This window comes from Diadema setosum, chromosome 20, assembly GCF_964275005.1.
Source record: "Diadema setosum chromosome 20, eeDiaSeto1, whole genome shotgun sequence".
Taxonomy (NCBI): Eukaryota; Metazoa; Echinodermata; class Echinoidea; order Diadematoida; family Diadematidae; genus Diadema; species Diadema setosum.
In genome coordinates, this window is record NC_092704.1 from 25,445,981 (window position 1) to 25,466,219 (window position 20,239).

The window sequence follows — 20,239 nt, forward strand, 5'->3', positions numbered from 1 at the left end:
TTCACTTTAATTTCATTCTTTGTAGATTTAATTCTCAGCTTCCTGTAATAGTCTGATGGAGTATACTTGTTATCGCTGCTTGCATTCTAGATAATCATCTATGAAGACTAATTTTGTTTTTATTTCCTTGATGGAATCATCACTCCTTATGATTAAACTCTACTTCTTGTCAAAATTCAACTCTCCACAGGTGACCGTTCAGTTGACAGAGGATGATAATTAGTCATCATGGCTGATGTGAAAGATAACAAGTTCTGCACTCACACCGGAGAGGAAGAATCTGGAAAGAAAGATTCGGGTGTTGAGGTTGACATCGAGGCTGACAGAGAGTCTGACAGTAGACTGGAAGGTTTCCATGGAAACGATGTCGGGACAGAAGCGGCGGTCAATGAGCATCCAACCACAACCCTTGAACTCGATTCATTGATGTTCCATCCGGGGATGGCATCGGTGGCGTTAGGGAGCAAAGAGGATGCAATGGATGACGAGCGGTGTAGCTCTTCACCGGAACTCGCCAGTAGCGAAGCCACGGGGAGTCTGTTTCCACCCAAGGGGCAGAGGTCAGCCACCGATGTGGCTATGGATGGCTATGAACGCTTCCTCCACGAGGCTGCCAACTTCCATCAGGCTACGCTCGACGAAATCGCCTTCCTGGAGCAGGAGCGGGAGCAGCTGCTCCTCGAGAACAAAGACCTGCGGCGGAAGGTCCAGCAGTCAGAGGAGGTGAATCATAGGCTGCGTTTGGGCGAGAGCGGGCGAAACGCCCACATTACGTCCCAGTTCAAAGCTCACCTGCAGCACACGGTCAGAAATATGAATTACTTGAAGCAGCGGTGTGAGATGTTAGAAGAGAAGCTCCAAGAAGTGGGCATTACAGTGCCTCATGATGGTAGGTGCATTATAGAAGGGTAGTATTCAAATAGATTTAGTGTGATAATACCAGTAGTGAATACGTCTGAGGTGAAAATATGTCAGGTAACAATATGAGGGATATAAATGTCTGAGGTAACAGTGTCTGAAGTAAAAATGTCAGAGGTAAAACATCAGAGGTAATGATATCAGGGACACTAATATCAAAGGTTAAAAACACCACTGGTAAAATGTCAGAGGTAAAAATATCTTATGTAAATATATCATAGAGGTTAATGTGTCTTAGGTAAGGTAAAGATACCAGAGGCAAAAAGGTTTAAAGGTTTTAAGGTTTAAAAGGTGAGTGATTCTGGCTAGTCTCAGAAGTAAAATGACATCCATTGGTAAAACAGCCTGAGGTAAGTTCAGTACTTCACGACCAATAGATATATTCAATTTTCTATGACTTTCGATCTCTGATATATATACCTGGCACTATCTATTGGCAAAGGGCAGGAGACTTAATGATGTTTAAACTACCACTGTCATTGGCCCACTTCTTAATCTTGGCATCTTCACTCTGTCAATTAACCTGTTCCATATTGAATTCTGAAATGCCCATAGACTTAATATGCAGGTCACCAGGTTCCCATACTGAACAGGTTAAACATCTGAACAAGAGAGCCCCTATTCTAGCAAATGATATATGGAATCTGATATGCCATGTATACTGTATACGCCAAATATTTCGCGAGGTTTTTATTTTCGCGAGTTTCGTGAGTCAGCTGCTATTCGCGAAATTAAAAACACATGAAAATATTGACTCTAATCCTGATATGAATGTGACGTACGCATATACATTTATCCGTTCAGTAAAGGACTCCACAATCGCGAATTTAACCATTCGCAAAATCGTCGGGAAGTCTCAATTCGCGAAAATTTAGACTCGCGAAATATATGGCGTATACAGTATTTGTGGAAGTCACATTTATAGCAGATTGAGACTGATACCAAGAATTTTGCTAGTATAGTTGTGTTCACAGTTCACAATCAAGCACTTCAAAGATGGAATGAAAAATAATGATTATCCCTTTTCAGGGCAAAAATCACTAATATCTCACCATTTAAATGATGTACACCATATTTTCATTGCAGGAGGCAATATATTTGTGAATTGTTGATTTTGCTAATATCAGTCAACTTGCAAAATTCTAGAAAAAAAGTCACAACAAAATATTATGCCAAGCATGTCATGTGCCATTCAATTTTGGCTGCTATGCCAATAGGCTTTTCTGTTATGCTATTATGAAATAAATAAAATTGTAGGCAAACATTTCTTTTAGTTGTTTTGTTATATGAGTGCTTCAATAAGAATGTGTACCACCTCGTGATATGTATTGCACACAATAAAGAACAGAATATGTGAGGCTATTGGCATCAAATATTGCAGAATTGCAGACTGTCATTGGTTAGCACTTGAAACCCATGTTGATTCTTTAGCAATGCAGTATTATATTTGCCACTCAAGATTCTGTTTTAATAGATGTGTGTTTGTGTTTTGTGTATCTTTGATTCTTTACACCAGATCCAATGCCCAGCGAGGATGACTGTAAGCCTGATCTTTCAGATGGTCCACTGGAGTAGGATGTGCTTTTAAAGACCGGGCAGCGTGGGGAAACATGGTTTGTCCGATTGAATCGATCGTCATTCGCTGCTCACTGGGGTACATTCAGAAACCACAAATAGCACCTGTCAGTCACACATCAGCGAATTTGTGCGTCGAAGCATATACTCATCGATAACGGTCGACTCCAGTTGAGATGTCTTCGGCTGTGTGTGTACTTCCATAGCGGTCAGAGATAGAGCTGTAGCTACGCAATCTGCAATCCATTTCGGGGATTCTCAAATGTGTCCCAGCGTGGTCAGCTTTACCACTCCATGGTATCCCCACACTATACCAGGTCTGTAACCTCAGTGAGGCTGACATGAAAGACCAATGAAAGACCTATAGTTGGCAATCGACACACTGCCACTGACTGTCCAAAGAGCGGAGAAGCCCTGGTGTACTGTGTAGAATCAGCAGCTGGCATTGAATGTCCTCAGTGAAGATGAGGCACTGACCATGTGTGGATGATGTCTCCATGGCAACAAAGAGCAGAAAGAGGCACACACCATCATTCCCCTGTATACTGTAAAAGCTGTTATTTCCGCGAATTTCGAGAATCCCTGTTGGGTCATGAATTTAAGAACATGCGAAAAATATCTCCACATGCTAGGGTATTAGTGCACATAAGATAGCCTCGGTGTCTAATCGCAAAAATAACATCTCGTGGAAATGTCCGTGATCTCCTTATTCGGAAAATAACAGCTTATACAGTAGTGTAGCAGGGCTTAAGTTGCAAAATTTCAGGGCAAGGTCACATTTCTTAGGGCCATTTTGTTATGATACAACATGAATGAGGAGCTGTAGAAAGGGCAAACAATGTGATTGTGTGAGGTTCATTGAGGCTTGGGCTTGAACCATCCAGAATCATGATATGTCAGACATTTAGATACTGCAGGTTTGGTCTCTGTAAGATATTTTCAGGACTGTTAGGCTTGACGTCCATTCTGTGAGTATACAAAACCTTTCCTCAGCCACAAAAATGACCCACAGAATGCATTGTCTTTAAAACTTGCATTATAAAAAAATACAAATGATCTCAAATTTGTGTATGTATGAAAAAATAAATATTAGTAGGTGCCAGGGGAGACAGTGAGGTATGTGAACTTTGAAGTGATCTTGGGCGTTGTTTGTCTAATATTTAGGTAAGGTATAGTTCATCCACAGATGAGGTAAATTAAAAGCAACTTGCAATGTCCTTTCTGTGCTCTTTCAGACAAGTGATATTTTCTGAGAGACCCGTTTGTCTCAAGTGCAGCCCGACTGGTTAGGGAGTACAGTCAAACCTGTCTATAGTGGACACCCAAAGGAGACAAAGAAGGTGACCACTATAAACAGGATCTTTAACATGGCTTTTCTCCTGGAGGGATTTTTTTTCTTCTTTTTTTAGAGAGGGTTGGCCATCAAAACAGCAGGTTGCCTCTATAGACAGGTGGTCACTAAGGGAGGTTGACCTTATATTATTGTTGCCTGTTTGATGCTTTCAAGAGAACGAATGAAACATGCTTGCTGTGGCTGCCAGGAATATGGTGTAAATGTAGCATTATTGAATATGGTAAAGAATGCTGAACCATTTCTAGTATTCATGAGCAGTTCAAATTCCCTCTATTTGTAGCTGACATGGGGCAACTATCTTTCTCCATGACTTATATCCAGTGCTCTACAAATGTCTGAGAAAAAAAAAAGAATGTTTGTGAAATTCTGTTTTTGTATTCTTAATGTTATTCGCTACTATGACATCACAAACTGCAACATCAAAACTGTGACATACTGTGACATCGCTACTGTGACATTCTGTGATGTCACAAACTGTGACTTCACAAAATGTTCTCCTGCAGAGAGGGCAGCACAAGGAATTACCCCAAATATTAGAAATTTTTAAGGAAAAAAAAAAAACTGGAGTGTCCAAATGTCCTCCAGCTTTTGCTGAGTGTTTCAAATCTTACTGCACTTATGGTATTATCATGTGTGTTAGGGTAAACTGCCTCCATAAGAGGTTAAAATGCATGTGGTGTCCTTTTATTTCAATTATTTTTTCTTCATTCTCAGGAAAATTCAGTCAGTTTGCCTGGAAAAAGACTGTGCAGGCAATTAACATGTCTCAACCCACTATAAGTAGTGGCCAACTTCCAAAAGAAAAGAAAAATCTGTGATGGAACGATGAAAATAGTTTTTTATGACTCCCCAAGTATGCTTTATGACTATATATGGATGTTTCACTTGACAGTATTATTTTGGTTGGACTTTAGTCTGTCATTGGATTGTTGTAGTATTCTTCCCGGCAGCCATTCAGGGATATTGGTGCTTCATACAAGGACCTTAGTCGTAATGGTGAGCTGTGATGTGAATGAACATGTACACACTGCAGTGTAATCACAAACACACACACACTTTTTTTCAGTAATTTATATTCATTCATACACACACACACACTGCACACACACATACACACACACACACAGACACACACACTGGCATTTACATTCACAAACACAAATGGATTGGAAAGGAAGGTTTTACAAGAAGTACTAGGGTCATATTCAGTGGTAAAATTTGTGATATTGCTAGGAGTCGCATTTCATGCTTTTGCTCCTGAATGGGTATGAGAGTCAGGCGTGGAATAATCACATCTAATGGAATGATCCATTGATAAGACAATCATGCTACCTTTGGCTCTGTTTTGGTTGAAAACAGGAAGGCTGGAGGCTATTGTGAGAGCAAAATATTTATCTATATAATCTCTTTTTGTACTTTCTAAATTCACAGTGATACTTCATTTAACCCATTGAGGACGAGTCCTGAGTATTACTCCGGGCATGGGGCCTATAATGGGAAATGCGTGTTGTAGCAAAATCAGCCCGTCCTCAAGGGGTTGAAATTTGGGGAAAAAAGAAAAGGGGTCATGTTATATTTTCGTATGTTTTGCTATTGAAGGTATAACACAGTCATTTTATGAAGTAAGTGCACTTATATATTTTTCTTAATCTCAGTAAATATATATATATTGGCATAAGATATTGCTTATATCTGTAACTCTATAGGGATGTCTAGTTTGGTTGAGGTTATTATAAGAGCTAAGTAAGTGTAAATATGATTTTATTGTTCTTTGTCATGTCACAATAAATGTTTTAGCTAAATCCATGGACGAAGGGCCAATAAAAAAAATACATGGAATGAGTTTTCTTGATACTTGGAGCAGAAAAGGTTTATGGCAAACTTTGCTTTTGAATATTAGTCTTGATCAAAGGGTATAAAACTGAATTTAGGGTAAAACTTTTCAACAGTGACTTCATCTAGGAATGACCAGTGGTGCTATAAATTTGGTAGGAGAAGTAGAAATACAAAATATTTCTTTGACACACAAATAGAAAGTCAAGAGTCAAAGTGAAAGATCCCTGTAGTTTTGTGAAAAAAAGATAAAAATCTAATACTGTGAATGCCCAGTGGTAATGCACTTTGTTGGGCAATTGCACCCATGTGATAGTGATGGTAGGTCAAAGGTCAAAGTCTGAGGTCACTGTACTGTGTTCAATGTGTGATTTTCCAGCAATAACTTCAACTAAGATTGTCCACTTGTGATGTTAACTTGTGAGAAGAAAAGAAATGAAGAAAAACGTACACAGTAGTTGCCTGACATGGCAAGGTTGAATGGTCAGTGGTCACAAAAGATGCCTAAAATGTCATCTTCTGACCATGAATATCGGTAGGTAGTAGTCCAATAATACTGTAAAATATGATATATTCGTGGCATGATTTTTTCGCAATTTGGAGCCGATGGCCTTTTTTTGCGGCATGAAATTTTGCGAACTGCCACTGGCATTCAATGCATATAGTGTAGACAAGAACTTTCGCATGCATTTTAACTTAGCGAATCGTGACGCTCGTGAAATTCGCGAAATTAAAATGCACGCAAACATTTCTTGTTTTACAGTTTATGTTATTTGAAATATATTTCCTTTGTGCAGAGAGGGTTGGAGGTTAATTATTGGTTAAATGTCTGCATCAGTGGACTTAATCAAATGAGGGGCCTGTACATGAAGAGTTTGTTTGCAAAAACCGATAAGTCCATTTTTGAAGATTTTGAAGTACGGTCTCTGTCATAAAGTACAAAATTGTACCTTTTAAATGATATATTGGTCACTACATATAAAGGTACATTTTTGAAATTATGGTCAAAAGAAGCAAAATTTTTCTTATTATTCTCTCTATTTTTCTTGACCTTTAATTGCAAATATCTCCATTTGGCAAATATGGACTTATCGGTTTTTGCAAACAAACTCTTCACATGTATGCTGTATACATTACATATTCTAGCCCTCAAGTGGATGTGTGAAAAATGGAGGTATCCCACTCAACTAGCATGTCAGATCAATTGCTCACATGTAAATGGTTCTGAAAATGTAGTTCTTGGTTTGCTCTTGAATGTTTGGCAAAAGCAGGTGGAAAATCTGATTATTTTTTTTTGGTGATTTTCGTAAATGTTTGTCATGTTTTAATCTTAATGTATCTAAATTATTTTACATCAGGAGTGTGATTGCATTGGTATCAGGGAAGTTTGCAGTTTGATTTATAGGTTATTCATTATGAGAGCAAATATTTGTTTGTGTGATCTCATTGTAATGTCAAAATCAGTATTTCAGTTTCAGTGTACGAGGAAGAGAGAGGAAGTGGAGAGGTGAGGTTGTGCCATGTGGTACTGATTATGTAAGCACTCGGTGTCTGACCAATTGTCTTTCTGAAATGTTTGTGCCAAGGACATCTCAGTAATGTTCAAATTACTGTTTCAGTTCTAATCTGGCCCAAGTTCTGATATTGTATATTGTATATAACTCACAAATTCAAGTGTTTGATCACATGCACTGTTTTTCTGCTGACAATCTTTGTATTGAAATGAAAAGTGTTATTCTTTATTGTAAAACTGGAAGTAAAAAGAAAATTCAGTATCTTGAAAGTATAATGTACAGTAATAGTCATAGCCCCACTCCAAAAGGGGTAAAAAGAAAAGAAATTAAATTCTACCACAGCCGGAATTTGAAGGCTTTGATAAATGACCTCAATGACAAAACAATATAGTGCATGACTACCGATGTCTTATCCCTTTATGTTCAATTGCTGTTTTATAGACGGAGATTTGTGTTCAATTATTTTTGTTATCTTATCTTCGTTATTTTGAGTCAAATGTGCTCTGTGTTTACCCATGTACACACATTTGAAATGCCGAATAAATGATAATAATGATGATGATGATAATAATAATAGTAATAACAACAATGATAATGATGATGATGATGATGATATAGTATTTTTTCTAATTTCTTTTATATTTGTTTACTATGGCTAGTATTGAAACAATGAATATTTCGTTCCTAGTGATGTAAGGGAAGGGCACTTGTCAATCAGTTGCAAGTTACTTCCATATTCTTTAACCCATTGAGGATCGGCTGATTTTGCTGTAACACACTTTTCCCATAGACACTTGCCTGAGTATACTTGCGACTATAGTCTTCAACAGGTTAAGGAATTCAGATAGGATTCAGCACTTAACCTGTTGAAGACGAGTCCTGAGAATACTCAGGCAGGTGTCTATGGGAAATGCTTGTTGCAGCAAAATCAGTCCATCCTCAATGGATTTTCTTTTTTTCTGGAGTGATAGAAAGTAGTTTGTTTCCATGGTGATGTCATATCACTTCAAGAATTCCACAAAAAATAAAAAGATATCGGGGGAAACCATGTTAGGCAAACAAATTCCTATATTTTGAAGTTATTACGAGTGAGCATGGACACACATGTTGGTCTCGAGGTATTAACGTGATGGATGCATGTCCGCAAAGTGTCAGGAAGTGTAATTGCCATGGCAGAATCTACGTCACAATTTGTGGAGACATTGTCGAGAACGCTGCTAGTTTTGCTTTCGGGTACAGTGGAAAAGCGGGTACTCTCTGAATTTGCCTTCAGTACCATCACTCATTAATAGCTCAGCTCTGCCCCGTCGGAGAGCATGTTGGCACCCTGCATGCTATAAATTCAGTGTCCGTTATTGAAAAAATTCCAGAGCTTTGTCTATTACACCACAGTACTTCCCAGAATAGTGCCTTCGTCCTGTGGGTTGCTGGTCGTTGTTGTTTCTTGTTTTGTTTCTCATTATGCCAGTGATATAAAGCAATCATGCATGTTCCCTTGTGATGATTTTCCCACCGACAAAAACAATCTTCCTCCTTAAAAAGGACTCATATTTCCTCATCCCCCTTTTTCTCTGAAGTTATATTTGAGACATTGTTTCATTTTGATTAGTTGCAATGGTAACTGAAAATATACAAATTAATTTTGGTTATATGTTATTTGTATATGATTTTTTTTATCCCAAGTGCTCTGTTTTACAAGCTCTGCTTCTTGGTAGATCATTCTTTTCTATCCCTTTATTTATTCTTGTTTTCTACTGCAAAGTGTGAATTGTTTTCCCCATATACCATCTGTATATATGTTTTGTACTATATTTCATGATTTTTTTTTTGTTCTCAAATTGCTCAATAACAATTTATATTATACTTGTATAGTACTTTTTGTTGATGGAAATAAATTGAATTGAAATTTTAAACAGTAAGTTTTTAATAAGAGTGCTATGTAGGAAAAAAAAAGGTTTCCTATTGCTAATGGGGGGTGGGGGGGGGGTGGGGTGGGGGAATGTTCCCATTATTAACTCCAAGGGGAGATTCTGATGACTAGGAGGCTATGGGTCAAATATTGGTGCAGAGTGGCAGGTAAGACCATTGGGAGTTTCACAGGTTATTCAGATGTTGTTCATTTGTGTTAACCAAATTTCAATTCAGTCTGCTGCATCCCCCGACAGTGTTTACCGTGTAGTTTTAATGCCTTTCCTGTTCCGCAATTAATGACAACTCGCAGCCCCTGAATTGACCTTTGTGCACCTTTTCTGAGAGTTAGTAGCAGTCTTATGTGTACAAGTATTTCCATCCTTAGTTGAGGGTGGTGTTGCAATTTGTTCTTTCATTGTTCTTAGGAAGCCATTGAATTTTTGTAAGCAATTAGCCACCACAGGACTGATGCCTCTTTTGGCATGTTCGGAGCACTATGCGATGGAGATGAAGTACTTTGCCTTGGGCGCTCAACAACTGCAGGGGACTTGAACCAGTGACCTTGTGATGGAGAATCCATGGTCTTATATCCACTGAACCACAACGTTTCCTCTGAATATGAAATTATTTCATGGAATGTAGGAGGATCCAATTTCACTGGGTCATAGTTTATAATCACTTGTGATAAGATGCACATCTCTTCTCTGATAATTTACCTTCAAGGACAGTGGAAACTCGATATATAGAGATCTGGTAACAAAATACCTGAAATGACAAACTAATTTTTCCAGCCCCACCAAATTTATTTCCTTCGTTTTGTATTGTTTATCGACTACTGATATAACAAAATATCTGATGCAAAGAACAAAATTGTCTTGGTCCCAAGAATTTTGTTATACTGACTTCCCACTGCATTATTGGCATCTTAGTCATAGTTGGTATAGCTAGTGTAATGCAGGGTCTGTCATATTATGTGTGTGATACAACTTGTGGAGAGTTTCTGCAATAAAAGTCTAGCTGTGTTTCATAAGTACCTGAAACTTTGACCACATTCTGCTTCTTGTCGTATTGAAAATGGGTTGCGGTACTACAAGAGTATACTGGTTAGTTTAAAGGACAAGTTCACCTTCATAGTACATGTGGATTCAATGAATGCAGCAATATTAGTAGAATATATTAATGAAAGTTTTTGGGAAATCTGACAATCCGTTCAAAAGTTAAGAATCTTCAAAGTTTCTGTGAAGTCAGTGATGGATGAGAGGACTACCACAGTGTATGCTGTCACATGTGTCGTGAAGTGGGTCGACCTCACGGGGGTATATGGACGGTTGAGGTCCACGGGGTTCACACCAATGAGGATGTCGGGAGACTTCAGTTAAAGGAACTTGGGCCTTTAATGTTTCTAAATGACTTAAGAAACCAAAACAAAAAATCCAAAAAAACAAAAACAAACCCTGAATCCAACACAGGAATCTCTGTTGTGTTATGAGTTCCCGCTTTTCGGAATATGTCGTACAAACCCGGATTTTCTCCAAAATCGGGATGATTATCCAAAACTTTGACTTTTCCTCCCACGCAAAACGTGTTCTCTTCCTCTGGCCGTTCTTAGAGCGAATGAAACTCACGCGGTCTCTCCGAGCTGACCAGAGGAAGATTTCTGACCCAATCACTCTTTTCTTCCAAATTATTATTCTTACTCTAAAATAATCTTGGTTTTCCATAAAGCGAAATAAACATGAATATACCTTTCGAAAATCACAATACCAGAAACTACTTATATCTGAAATTATCATAGCCGATGTTTTTATTCTATAATTTTCTCCAGGAGAGTTACTTGCTTGCTCGCGGATGACCACATGATGTCATCGCAAGTCAAGCAGTTTTCTACGAAATACGTCCCGATTAAAGCTATTCTCCGGCTTTTTAGAGGCAAAAACAGCAATACGAATGAATTAAACTGATAGTCAAACCCCTTTTTAATCCCGTTTATGTACTGTAGGGAAGTGTTCTATTTCAAGCATCCTAATCATCCATAATGGTTACCATATCATCAAATTTATTTGCACAAACTAAAAAATTAATCTCGTCAATTTTCCATTTTCCGACACATGTGTAGAACAATATAAGGAAAATATAAAGAGAATTTCACAAAATTTCATATTTTGAAAAAAGTGCACATTCCCTTGACTTGTTACTGATGTTCATTATTAAAGGGTAGTATCATTCCCCCTGCCTTCTGAAAGAGGCAAGTCAAGTGCTCCTATATTATGTGAGCAGAGTGAAAATATGTTGAATTTCCTGTATATTCTCTTTCTCATCCAGTGATGACTGTATTGAAACTTCAAAAACAATTCTCAACTTTTGAACAGATTGTCCAATTTTCCTCAAACTTTCATTGATATGTGCTACTGCATACTGCTGCATTCTCGTAGTCCTGATAAGGTGAACTTGTCCTTTAACTCTGTCGATTGAGCAGACATTTTCTCTCAGTGCAGCAGAGTTGGACCTTGCCCTCATAGCACATGGAGGATATGAAAGCTATGACTTCCGGCCTATAATTGTGGTAGTCCTTCCTCCTGCACAAAGGGATGTGATGACACTTATTTTAGTTGTTTTTTTTTAACCTTTTAAGGAATGGTGTGATGATTGTATCTGTACATTTTCACCATTACTTACAAGTAAGGGTGACTAAGTGCTGATATTCATGAACACTATTTCTAGAATGTTCTCTGGCCCATCATGTTGCATTAATTGTTTGGGAAAAGTCGGATTGATTTGTGTGTGTGTGTGTGATCTGAAGGAGAGCAAGAGAGATATGTGGACATTGGGAGGTATTGTTTGTGTGTGTGTGTGTGTGTGTGGGGGGGGGGGGATGTGGTACATATACAAGATGTTGGCTTACTGTAACCATAGTAACCAGTGGCGGACCTGGGGGGGGGGCGCAACAGGGCGCGCCCCTCTTTGTTTTTGGTTAAAACAAAAGAAATAAAAAGAAAAAATGGGGGGGGGGAGTGGTGCATGCTCCCCCTTTATTTTGCAAAGGCGCCTCCCCTTTACGGAATTCCTGGATCCGTCCCTGGTAACACGCACTGGAGGAAAGAGAGAGAGAGAGAATGAGAGAATGAGATGGGGGGGGGGGAGAGGGAGAAATAACAATGAATGGGGGATATTAGTAGCATGTATCATGAGGTATTATCAGAAATGTTTCCCTGAGAAAATGCAGCTGACAGCATGCCAGGCACTTATAGGCAAGATGGTAAAGATAATAATATTATGCTTTGAGCAAGACTAGAGCTCACCAGGGTAATTTAGTCACATGTTTGTATGCCTGATGGTTGGTTTCAGTCTATCACAAAATACAGTATCGAGTATAAACTCAGATTCACCATTCACCAAAATTGATAAGACATATACATTTGCGGGCTTCCAAACCTAGATATTAATAATAAATAATATTTGGGTATCCATTTCATTTATTTATGACTTCATGTGTTGTAATTTTGACTGTTGGTAAACAGTGTTCACATAATGAAAGAAAAAATAGGCCAAATTATCATAAATCCCTATGTTTATGCAATGTAATAAAAAAAGAAGAAAATAATAATAGAACGGTAATGGATGCAGCGGGAATAAAAGACCAAAAAAAAAAAAAAAAAAACCCAAACATAAAATGGAAAAAAGGGCAGAGTGAGGTTGGTAGGAGAACAGAGAGATAAAGAAATAGATAGTATATGCATGTTTTGATTAATACGAGAAAAACAACAACAAACAACCCCCCGAAAAAAACACCTTAATGCATTACACAATAATTGGAAATTACACACTATGTTTTATTTATATAATTTTCCTCGACTGTTTTCCATCTTACCTGTAAAGTGCAAGCAGTAAGTTTTAATTTTCCTCTGATTGCATTTATGAACACACACACACACACACACACAAAAAAAAAAAAAACGTATTATACAAGGATTTTCATAATGTAATTCATGATTTGAATTCATAGAGCTCTATACAGCTCTATGTTGGAATTCCAATACCACTTGACTTTAAAGAAAGAAAAAAAATCGGGGGGGGGGGGAGGGACCAAAACAAAAATAATCACCGCAGCCACGAATTTCCAAGTTCTTTCTTTTTTTTTTTTGTTGCTTTAACTTTAATCGTTGAAACAATGTCAATTTGAACATGCAGTGAATGATTACTGTATCAGTCTCACAACCTAACAAAATTATGACAACAAGAACAACAACAGCAAAACTTTCTGGGCATGCAGTGATGAGTTGCTTCCAGCACCAACGACAAGCGGTTATATTATCAAAATATTAGAATGAGTATATCAACTTAAAGTGAACTTGAGTCATTTCGTGATGTGTGTGGGTGGTATAATGACGGATTACATTAATTAGTCGGTGACAAAATCCGCCCTCTAGGGGTGGCTACCCTCACGCTTTCTTTCGAAAGGAACCATGTTTGCTTTTGCCAGAAAACGCAAAGTACGATTATCTCCCTTTGCCAAGATGGGGGAGCTGCAAGCGGTGGATTTTGGACACTAGACCCTCCCTTGCTCATCCTTGTTTTCATTCTTTTCGTTTCTTTTCAATACAAGCTGATTCGTTTGGATACCAAACACCAAACGCATTAACTGTTTAACCGTTTCGTGTAATTTATGTTTGCTTGCTTTTTTTTTTACTGCTTAACAGCACACTATTTAAAGTTACCCGTCATTATTTCAACTGGAAAAAATAGTGTGAGTACATCCGCACGGCATCTGTGATAATCACACGGTACATGTATCCCCGCGCCTTTCTCCCTTTACGTGCAACATCAGTATACATGAGTAGGACCCTATCAGGGCAATTACCCTCCGGCTAAATACTGGTTAGTGGTAAGGTAAGAGTAAAGATTAGGGTTAGGATTAGGTTTAGGATATAGAGTTTGGGTTAGGGTATATAGGATTAGGTTCATGTTAGGGGAATGGTACGGGGTAATTGCCCAGGGGGCAATTGCCTTAGACCCGTCTCCAGTGGCGGCAGGTGGATCTACGGAGGTGGGGTGGAGGGAGGGGGGTTAACTACCCCTCTCAGTCCTTGGACTACATCTTTTTTTTTTCTTTCTTTCATTCCTTTTTTTCGAAGCTTATATTTGGGGATAGGACTGGCAGCCCAAAAATGTTAAGACTTTTTCTTTCTTTCTTTCTTTGCTTGTCAGCCGATTTGGAGAGAAAAGTGGCAGCAAAAAAGAAAAAAAGAAAAAACAGTGAAGATTTGTCATAGTGTTGTTGTTGTTGTTGTTGGTGGTGGTGGTGTCATTGGTGTCATTACGTCACACCAACTCCCCCCCCCCCCCCCCCCCCCCCAGCAAAAAGCTGGATTCGTCCCTAATCTCAGCTTAAACCACAAAATATTATAAACACTATGAAATGTAGGATCGCGTATGCGCATTCGTCAGAATACGTTTTGGGGGATCGAACGAGGTGACGCCCTCAACGCCAGTACACGTCAATCAAAGCGGGTTTTTCCAGTGGCTGTAGTGGGGATTCCCCGGCCCCACCACCAGGCAGCATTGCATTGCACGCTCACTGAAATTTTGCGAGAATCCCTACAGCCCTCTCATGCATGACCGTTCAACGTTGCAGTACGTACATCAATATGTATGAAGAGGGACACGGAGAGCTAAATTGACGCCACAAGACCACCGGTGGTAAGCAGGACCTTCTTTGATTATTGTTTTTTGTATTGTTTTGTTTTGTTATGCTGAAGGAAAGTCTAATCAATCTTCAATCCGCGTGGTACAGCTATTCCGTAATAAATCAGTCATGAAAATAATGGTAACAGTAAATGAAGCAGGATACTGAAACCAGGCAATATCAATAGACAATACATTTTTAGTGAGGATAGGTGTGTGTGTGTGTGTGTGTGTGTGTGTGTGTTTGTTGTTCGTGTTGCACAGCGGCAAGTAGATGACTCCACGTACAGCAACACCTACTCACTAATTAAAGTCGAATATAGAAAAATGAGACATCAGGCACTCAGGGCGTACATTGTAGATAGAAGGTTTTCTTAGAGGCTCTAGCTGCACCGAGGCGAGTTGTTGGAGCAAGTTACTGATGGAATTGTGACATACTGTGATCTTTGCACAAAGAGCAGTCGGTATTTATACATGTAGAACAGCAGAGAGGTGACTCACCTCTCTGTACTAAAACAAGAGGTTACAAAGCAGTGCATGGTCAGTGTTGCCCGACCAGACCCTGTGCGCTAAGCTAGCACGGGGTCTGACGGTGTGTGATACACATATCTACGGAACCCCATACACATGTCTACTAAACCCCTCGAACACGGCCACACAACAACAAAACTATTGAAAATTTCTACATTCTTTTCACAAATTTTACGAATCACTAATGTGAATTGAGATACTTGGACTATGAGCATGGTATTTCAGTCCATAGTGAGCCCTCACGCAACATACACTGAGCAAAAAGTCCAATCTTAACCCGGAATGCTGTGATCATCGCGGGGCCATTCAAAATAAACCTTTCCCAGCTTTGAACGATGCAAATTGCGCTGCTAGAGTTTGTACCACAGAACTCTTACACATTCTGTGGTTTGTACGCCCGCGAAGTCGACAGCGCCCTCTTTGCCCAGTGCTGCGCCGACATTTCAAATCATTTCTGCAATTTCTATGATTTCTGCGGCGTACAGGATTAGAAAAGGTGCAATTTTCAGTAAGTTATAAAATGAGTATATCAATATGTATAGCTGAAAACGGTAGCTAAATAGATAAAGTTTTCACCTTATGTAGTCTTAGTAACAAATATGGTGCAGTAAATTCAAAATCGCGTCGGCGCCCCGGAATACAGAGATTACGGAGTGTCCACACCGTACAGCCCTGTCGCGACTTACACTTGTGTACAGCGACAGGGCTGTGTATAGTTATGGTCAGTGTTGACAAGTGATTACCTTGTTTTGGGATTATTTTATGGGCGGCCTTATTTACGAATTGTATGTACATTATACAGCTGCAGCCTAAGAAGATGAGTGGACGTCAGGTGGTGTCCATTGACAAGCCACGGGAGAGAATTATTTGTTCCAATACTAAGAATTTGTATTCGTGGTAAGACACTCTGGCGAGAGGAGGCTCGCAAATTATCATTTAGAGAGTTTGCTGAAATAATACAATGTTTGAGGAGAACCAGTGGAGAGGATCAATGACCCACAGAGGAGGAAAGAGAATGGGAAAGACTGGGAGATCGGAGCGGAGAGAGAGAGAGAGAAGTTGAGCTGCTTTTATGAGTGGTAGCTTCAATTGGTATCATAATTATGAGCTTAAGAGGAATCATAGCAGTTAGGGCCTACAATTTTCAGTTTTGCCTATAGATCACTAAGGTATAGACATCCATATTTTTGTGTTGTTTTACATTTATATAGGAATAAGACAATGGAACAAAGAGACAACATGGATGTGGCAGACGTTTCCGCAGGACCTCTCACCAGTCAGGTGGTGAAAGACACCATCGTGACGAGCATGGGGCAAGGGCACAACCCGGATCGTCAGGGAGCATGGACAATGCTGGACCAGAATGTTGACATTCGCCCTCGCACCCTCCAAGGCCGCCAGCCTGATAGTGGTGCTGGGGATGACGGAGTCGGAGATCTCCTGGACGCAGCTAGGGCTGCCGCAATAAGCTTGCAGGGATCCAGTCTGGCTGCAACAAACCAGATTCAGCGCTCATTCAGAGGATAAATGATCTAGAGTCAGAGAATGCAGCCTTGATGCAGGAGCTTGCTGCTCTTAGAGCATCTTCCCATACAGCGGGCAACCCAGTGCACAGGGGTGTGCAGGAAACTGCAGGTGTGGTGAAGAACTTCTTATTCCTTAACCCTTGAGTGCTTTGACTGCCAATTGGCACAGAAAACCCCATAGCAGTTCACTTACTATCCAAAAGTCCCTGGTTTGGAATGGGTTAAATATCTTGGGAGTTGGGACTCTTTCACATAGTCAGCAAAACTAGTCCAGTGTACTTTGCAAGCTGAACCTATTTTTGTTTGATTTTCCCAGTGCCAAGAAAGTTCTCAAACACACAATATTTATGAGATGAAAGGTAATAAGGATAGTGAAATTTGCCATACCAGTATTTATACCGTCCCTATCTGTATTGTATCTGTCTGTATTTTTGAGAAAGTATGTTTGCACATACCTTTTTCAAGTTCATTGGATTTTGTCAATAATATGATGACATGTTGTGCACCAGAACCAAAGGAGGAATTGCTTTCTTACTTTTGTAGGTCACATATGCTCAGCCACCGTGCATATTATTACTGCTTCCCTATCACCAATTTTTTAATTTGACACACTATGTAAGTCACGTTCTGGTTTGTATATCACTTATCACATTCTTTATTTTATTGGTACAAGCTCAAAAACACACAAACAAACAAACACACAAGTCACTTCTAGGTAGATATATTGGTGATGTCCCAATAGTTTATCACATTAATATCAGTCCTATAGGTCAGCCTAGAAATGAATTAACTACAATATATTTTCAGATGACAGGTTTCTTCACAAGAGATGTTTAAATTCTTTTGGCACATCTTTCATTGAGCTGTACTTGATTGTGGTATCGAGGCATTTTGACAGTATGCGTGTTTATACATTACTGGTAAACCAATGTTCGTGAAATCACGTAGAACTGGTATTTTGGGCAGCTTCAAAATGTTTTGCAGCATTTTCCCCAAGATGATTTTTCAAATTCGTGATGCATTTAATATCTTCAGTGATTCTTCTGTAATGTCTATTTCAGGAGTAACGGGCAGTGCGACAATAAACATTTCCGGGAACAGCAGTACTGTGGCACAACAAGCAAATCTAGTGAACCCAACGATGACGGCACAGAGGACCCCACCCGCAGGTACTACCCCACCTGTTGGAGGTGTCATTGAACGCCCTCCCACAACTGGAAGCAGTCACCGTGGCAACAGTCGTGGTGGGCATGACGAGCACACCAGCAGCAGTACTAGCTCATCGAATCAGGTGAGATTATATTGGCGCCTTTTCTTTCAGACCATGTTTCAAATAATGTACAATTCTACACTATAGATGCATTCACAGTAATGATGAAATACTGCAGCGTTTAGCGCATACATTGTAATTTACTTTATAACCTGCAATTATTTTCGCATACATATAACTTTTGCAGATGAGGTTACAGACATTTTTGTGAGATGTTGTTTTTTTGCAAATTGACACCAACGCTATGATAAATGCACTTTTCCCTCAGCGCATGGCGACATTTTCGCGTGTTGTTAAATTCGCTATCCAACTGTGATTCACAAAAATTGTGAATATTAAGCCCTTGCGAAAATTACAGCTTATACAGTTATGTAAATGCTTGGCAAAATACACCACAGCATACAATAAGATATATAATTCTAATGTGAATCGTGTCATTAATTATCGCCGATTGTACAATGGCGTTTTTCTCATGTGCTCTGACACCCTCCTGCCTTTTTCCTGTAGGAGATATGCACGTATGCAGCGCTTACCTGAAATACCGTACTATACCATGAATGAGAACATTGCCAAGTGAATCTACTGATATTACTGTGGCATTTTGACAATGATAATGGTCCCAACCAATTACTGTGGGATTTGATATCACAGTAATGCTAATGCACCTCATCTTCAAGTTGGCTTGAGTGTAATCATAAACACAGAAAGATAGAAGTTTCATCCAACTCAGACATTCTGTAAAGCAAGAAAATGTGGCATGAAATTTGAAAATTTGAGCTGACGGCCTTTTTCATGGCATTAAATTTTCGCAAAATGCGACTGGCATTCAATAGATATACATGTAGTGCAGACAAAAACTTTTGTGTGCATTTCAATTTCGGCTCATAACCCTTTGAGGACAAGTCCCGAATATAACCGGGCAGGTGTCTCTGAAAGGTGTCTGGGAAATGCGTGTTGTAGCAAAATCAGTCCATCCTTAACAGGTTAATCTTGGCTTTTGTGAAATGGCAAAATTGAAATGCACATGAATATGTCTAGTTTTACAGTAATATGGCAGAGTAGTGACAAAATTGGAAGTTTTATCCTTTCTCATCAATATATCTTTTTGTACATTACCGTTCCACTATATCAAAATATCAATTGGCAGAAAGGAAACTGCTGGTCCTGAGGACTTCATTATAACTGGAGTTGCCTGTATTTAGATTTTACCTGTTTATGCACTATAATGACATGCATGCATTCCACAGACTGAATACTGTTTTAGAGAGTTTTCATTTCAGAATGAAAGCACTGCGTTGGGCTTCGATCATATCGACGAAAGTGCAAACAGCCCTGGCCTGGCCAACATTTATGAGTAAACTATACAAGTATTTTGTCATCTGTTTCTTGTGGATCATGGATGTTTTACATCATTCTTTAAACCCCCCCCCCCCTTTTTTTCAAAGCATGCAAGGATGTGATCAGTAATTTAATGGTTTATTTGTTTCAGGAAAAACTGGATGAGTACGCCCGCTTCTTGGCGGGGAAGATTTCGCGAGGGGACCAGTGCAAGAACTTGCTACGAAAACTGGGCCTGTCCGAAGTCGACATTCAAGACCTCGAGGCAGAGTTTCCCCTCCCTCATGACCAACGCATACAGGGGATCAGAAAGGGCATACTGACTCTTGGGATCCAAAGTGCTGGAATCAAGGAGCTCCTCGAGAAGCTGTCAAATGTAGGACTGCGCGGCGTTGGCGGACGATTTCTGCTCTGAATTCGGCCTGGAACCTCTGCAATCGAAAAGAGGTACTCTCATGACCAGTGTTCCAAAACCACCAAAACGTTACTAGTTCTGGTGTTTGAGATAATGATCTAAAGTTGAAAAAGGTTATATGTTAACGTTAAAAAAATTATGTATTACTCGTCAAAATTTGATTTTCTTGACCTGTAATGATTAGATAAAAGAATCAAAAATTTTGAGGCATTATATGAGAAAGAGGATCTTGAATGGCTGTGAAGCTAAGGGTCTACAGAAAAGTACTGAATCATACTTTTGTGTAGACCAAGAAGAGAATTCAAAGACAATTAGTAATCAATCGTGAAGAGTTTATCAGATTAAAAGAAATTTTGCATGCAAGTTAAGAGA

The 20,239-nt window shown here is 39.3% G+C and overlaps 1 protein-coding gene across 1 annotated transcript; it reads left to right on the plus strand.

The window, feature by feature from the left end:
* The first annotated feature begins 224 nt into the window (after nt 1-224).
* Nucleotides 225-2,493, plus strand: LOC140243742 (uncharacterized). Its single transcript, XM_072323408.1, has 2 exons — nt 225-889; nt 2,435-2,493. Exons 1-2 carry the CDS (start codon nt 229-231, stop codon nt 2,491-2,493), a joined length of 720 nt encoding a protein of 239 aa, XP_072179509.1. The 5' UTR covers nt 225-228.
* The last annotated feature ends 17,746 nt before the right edge of the window (nt 2,494-20,239 follow it).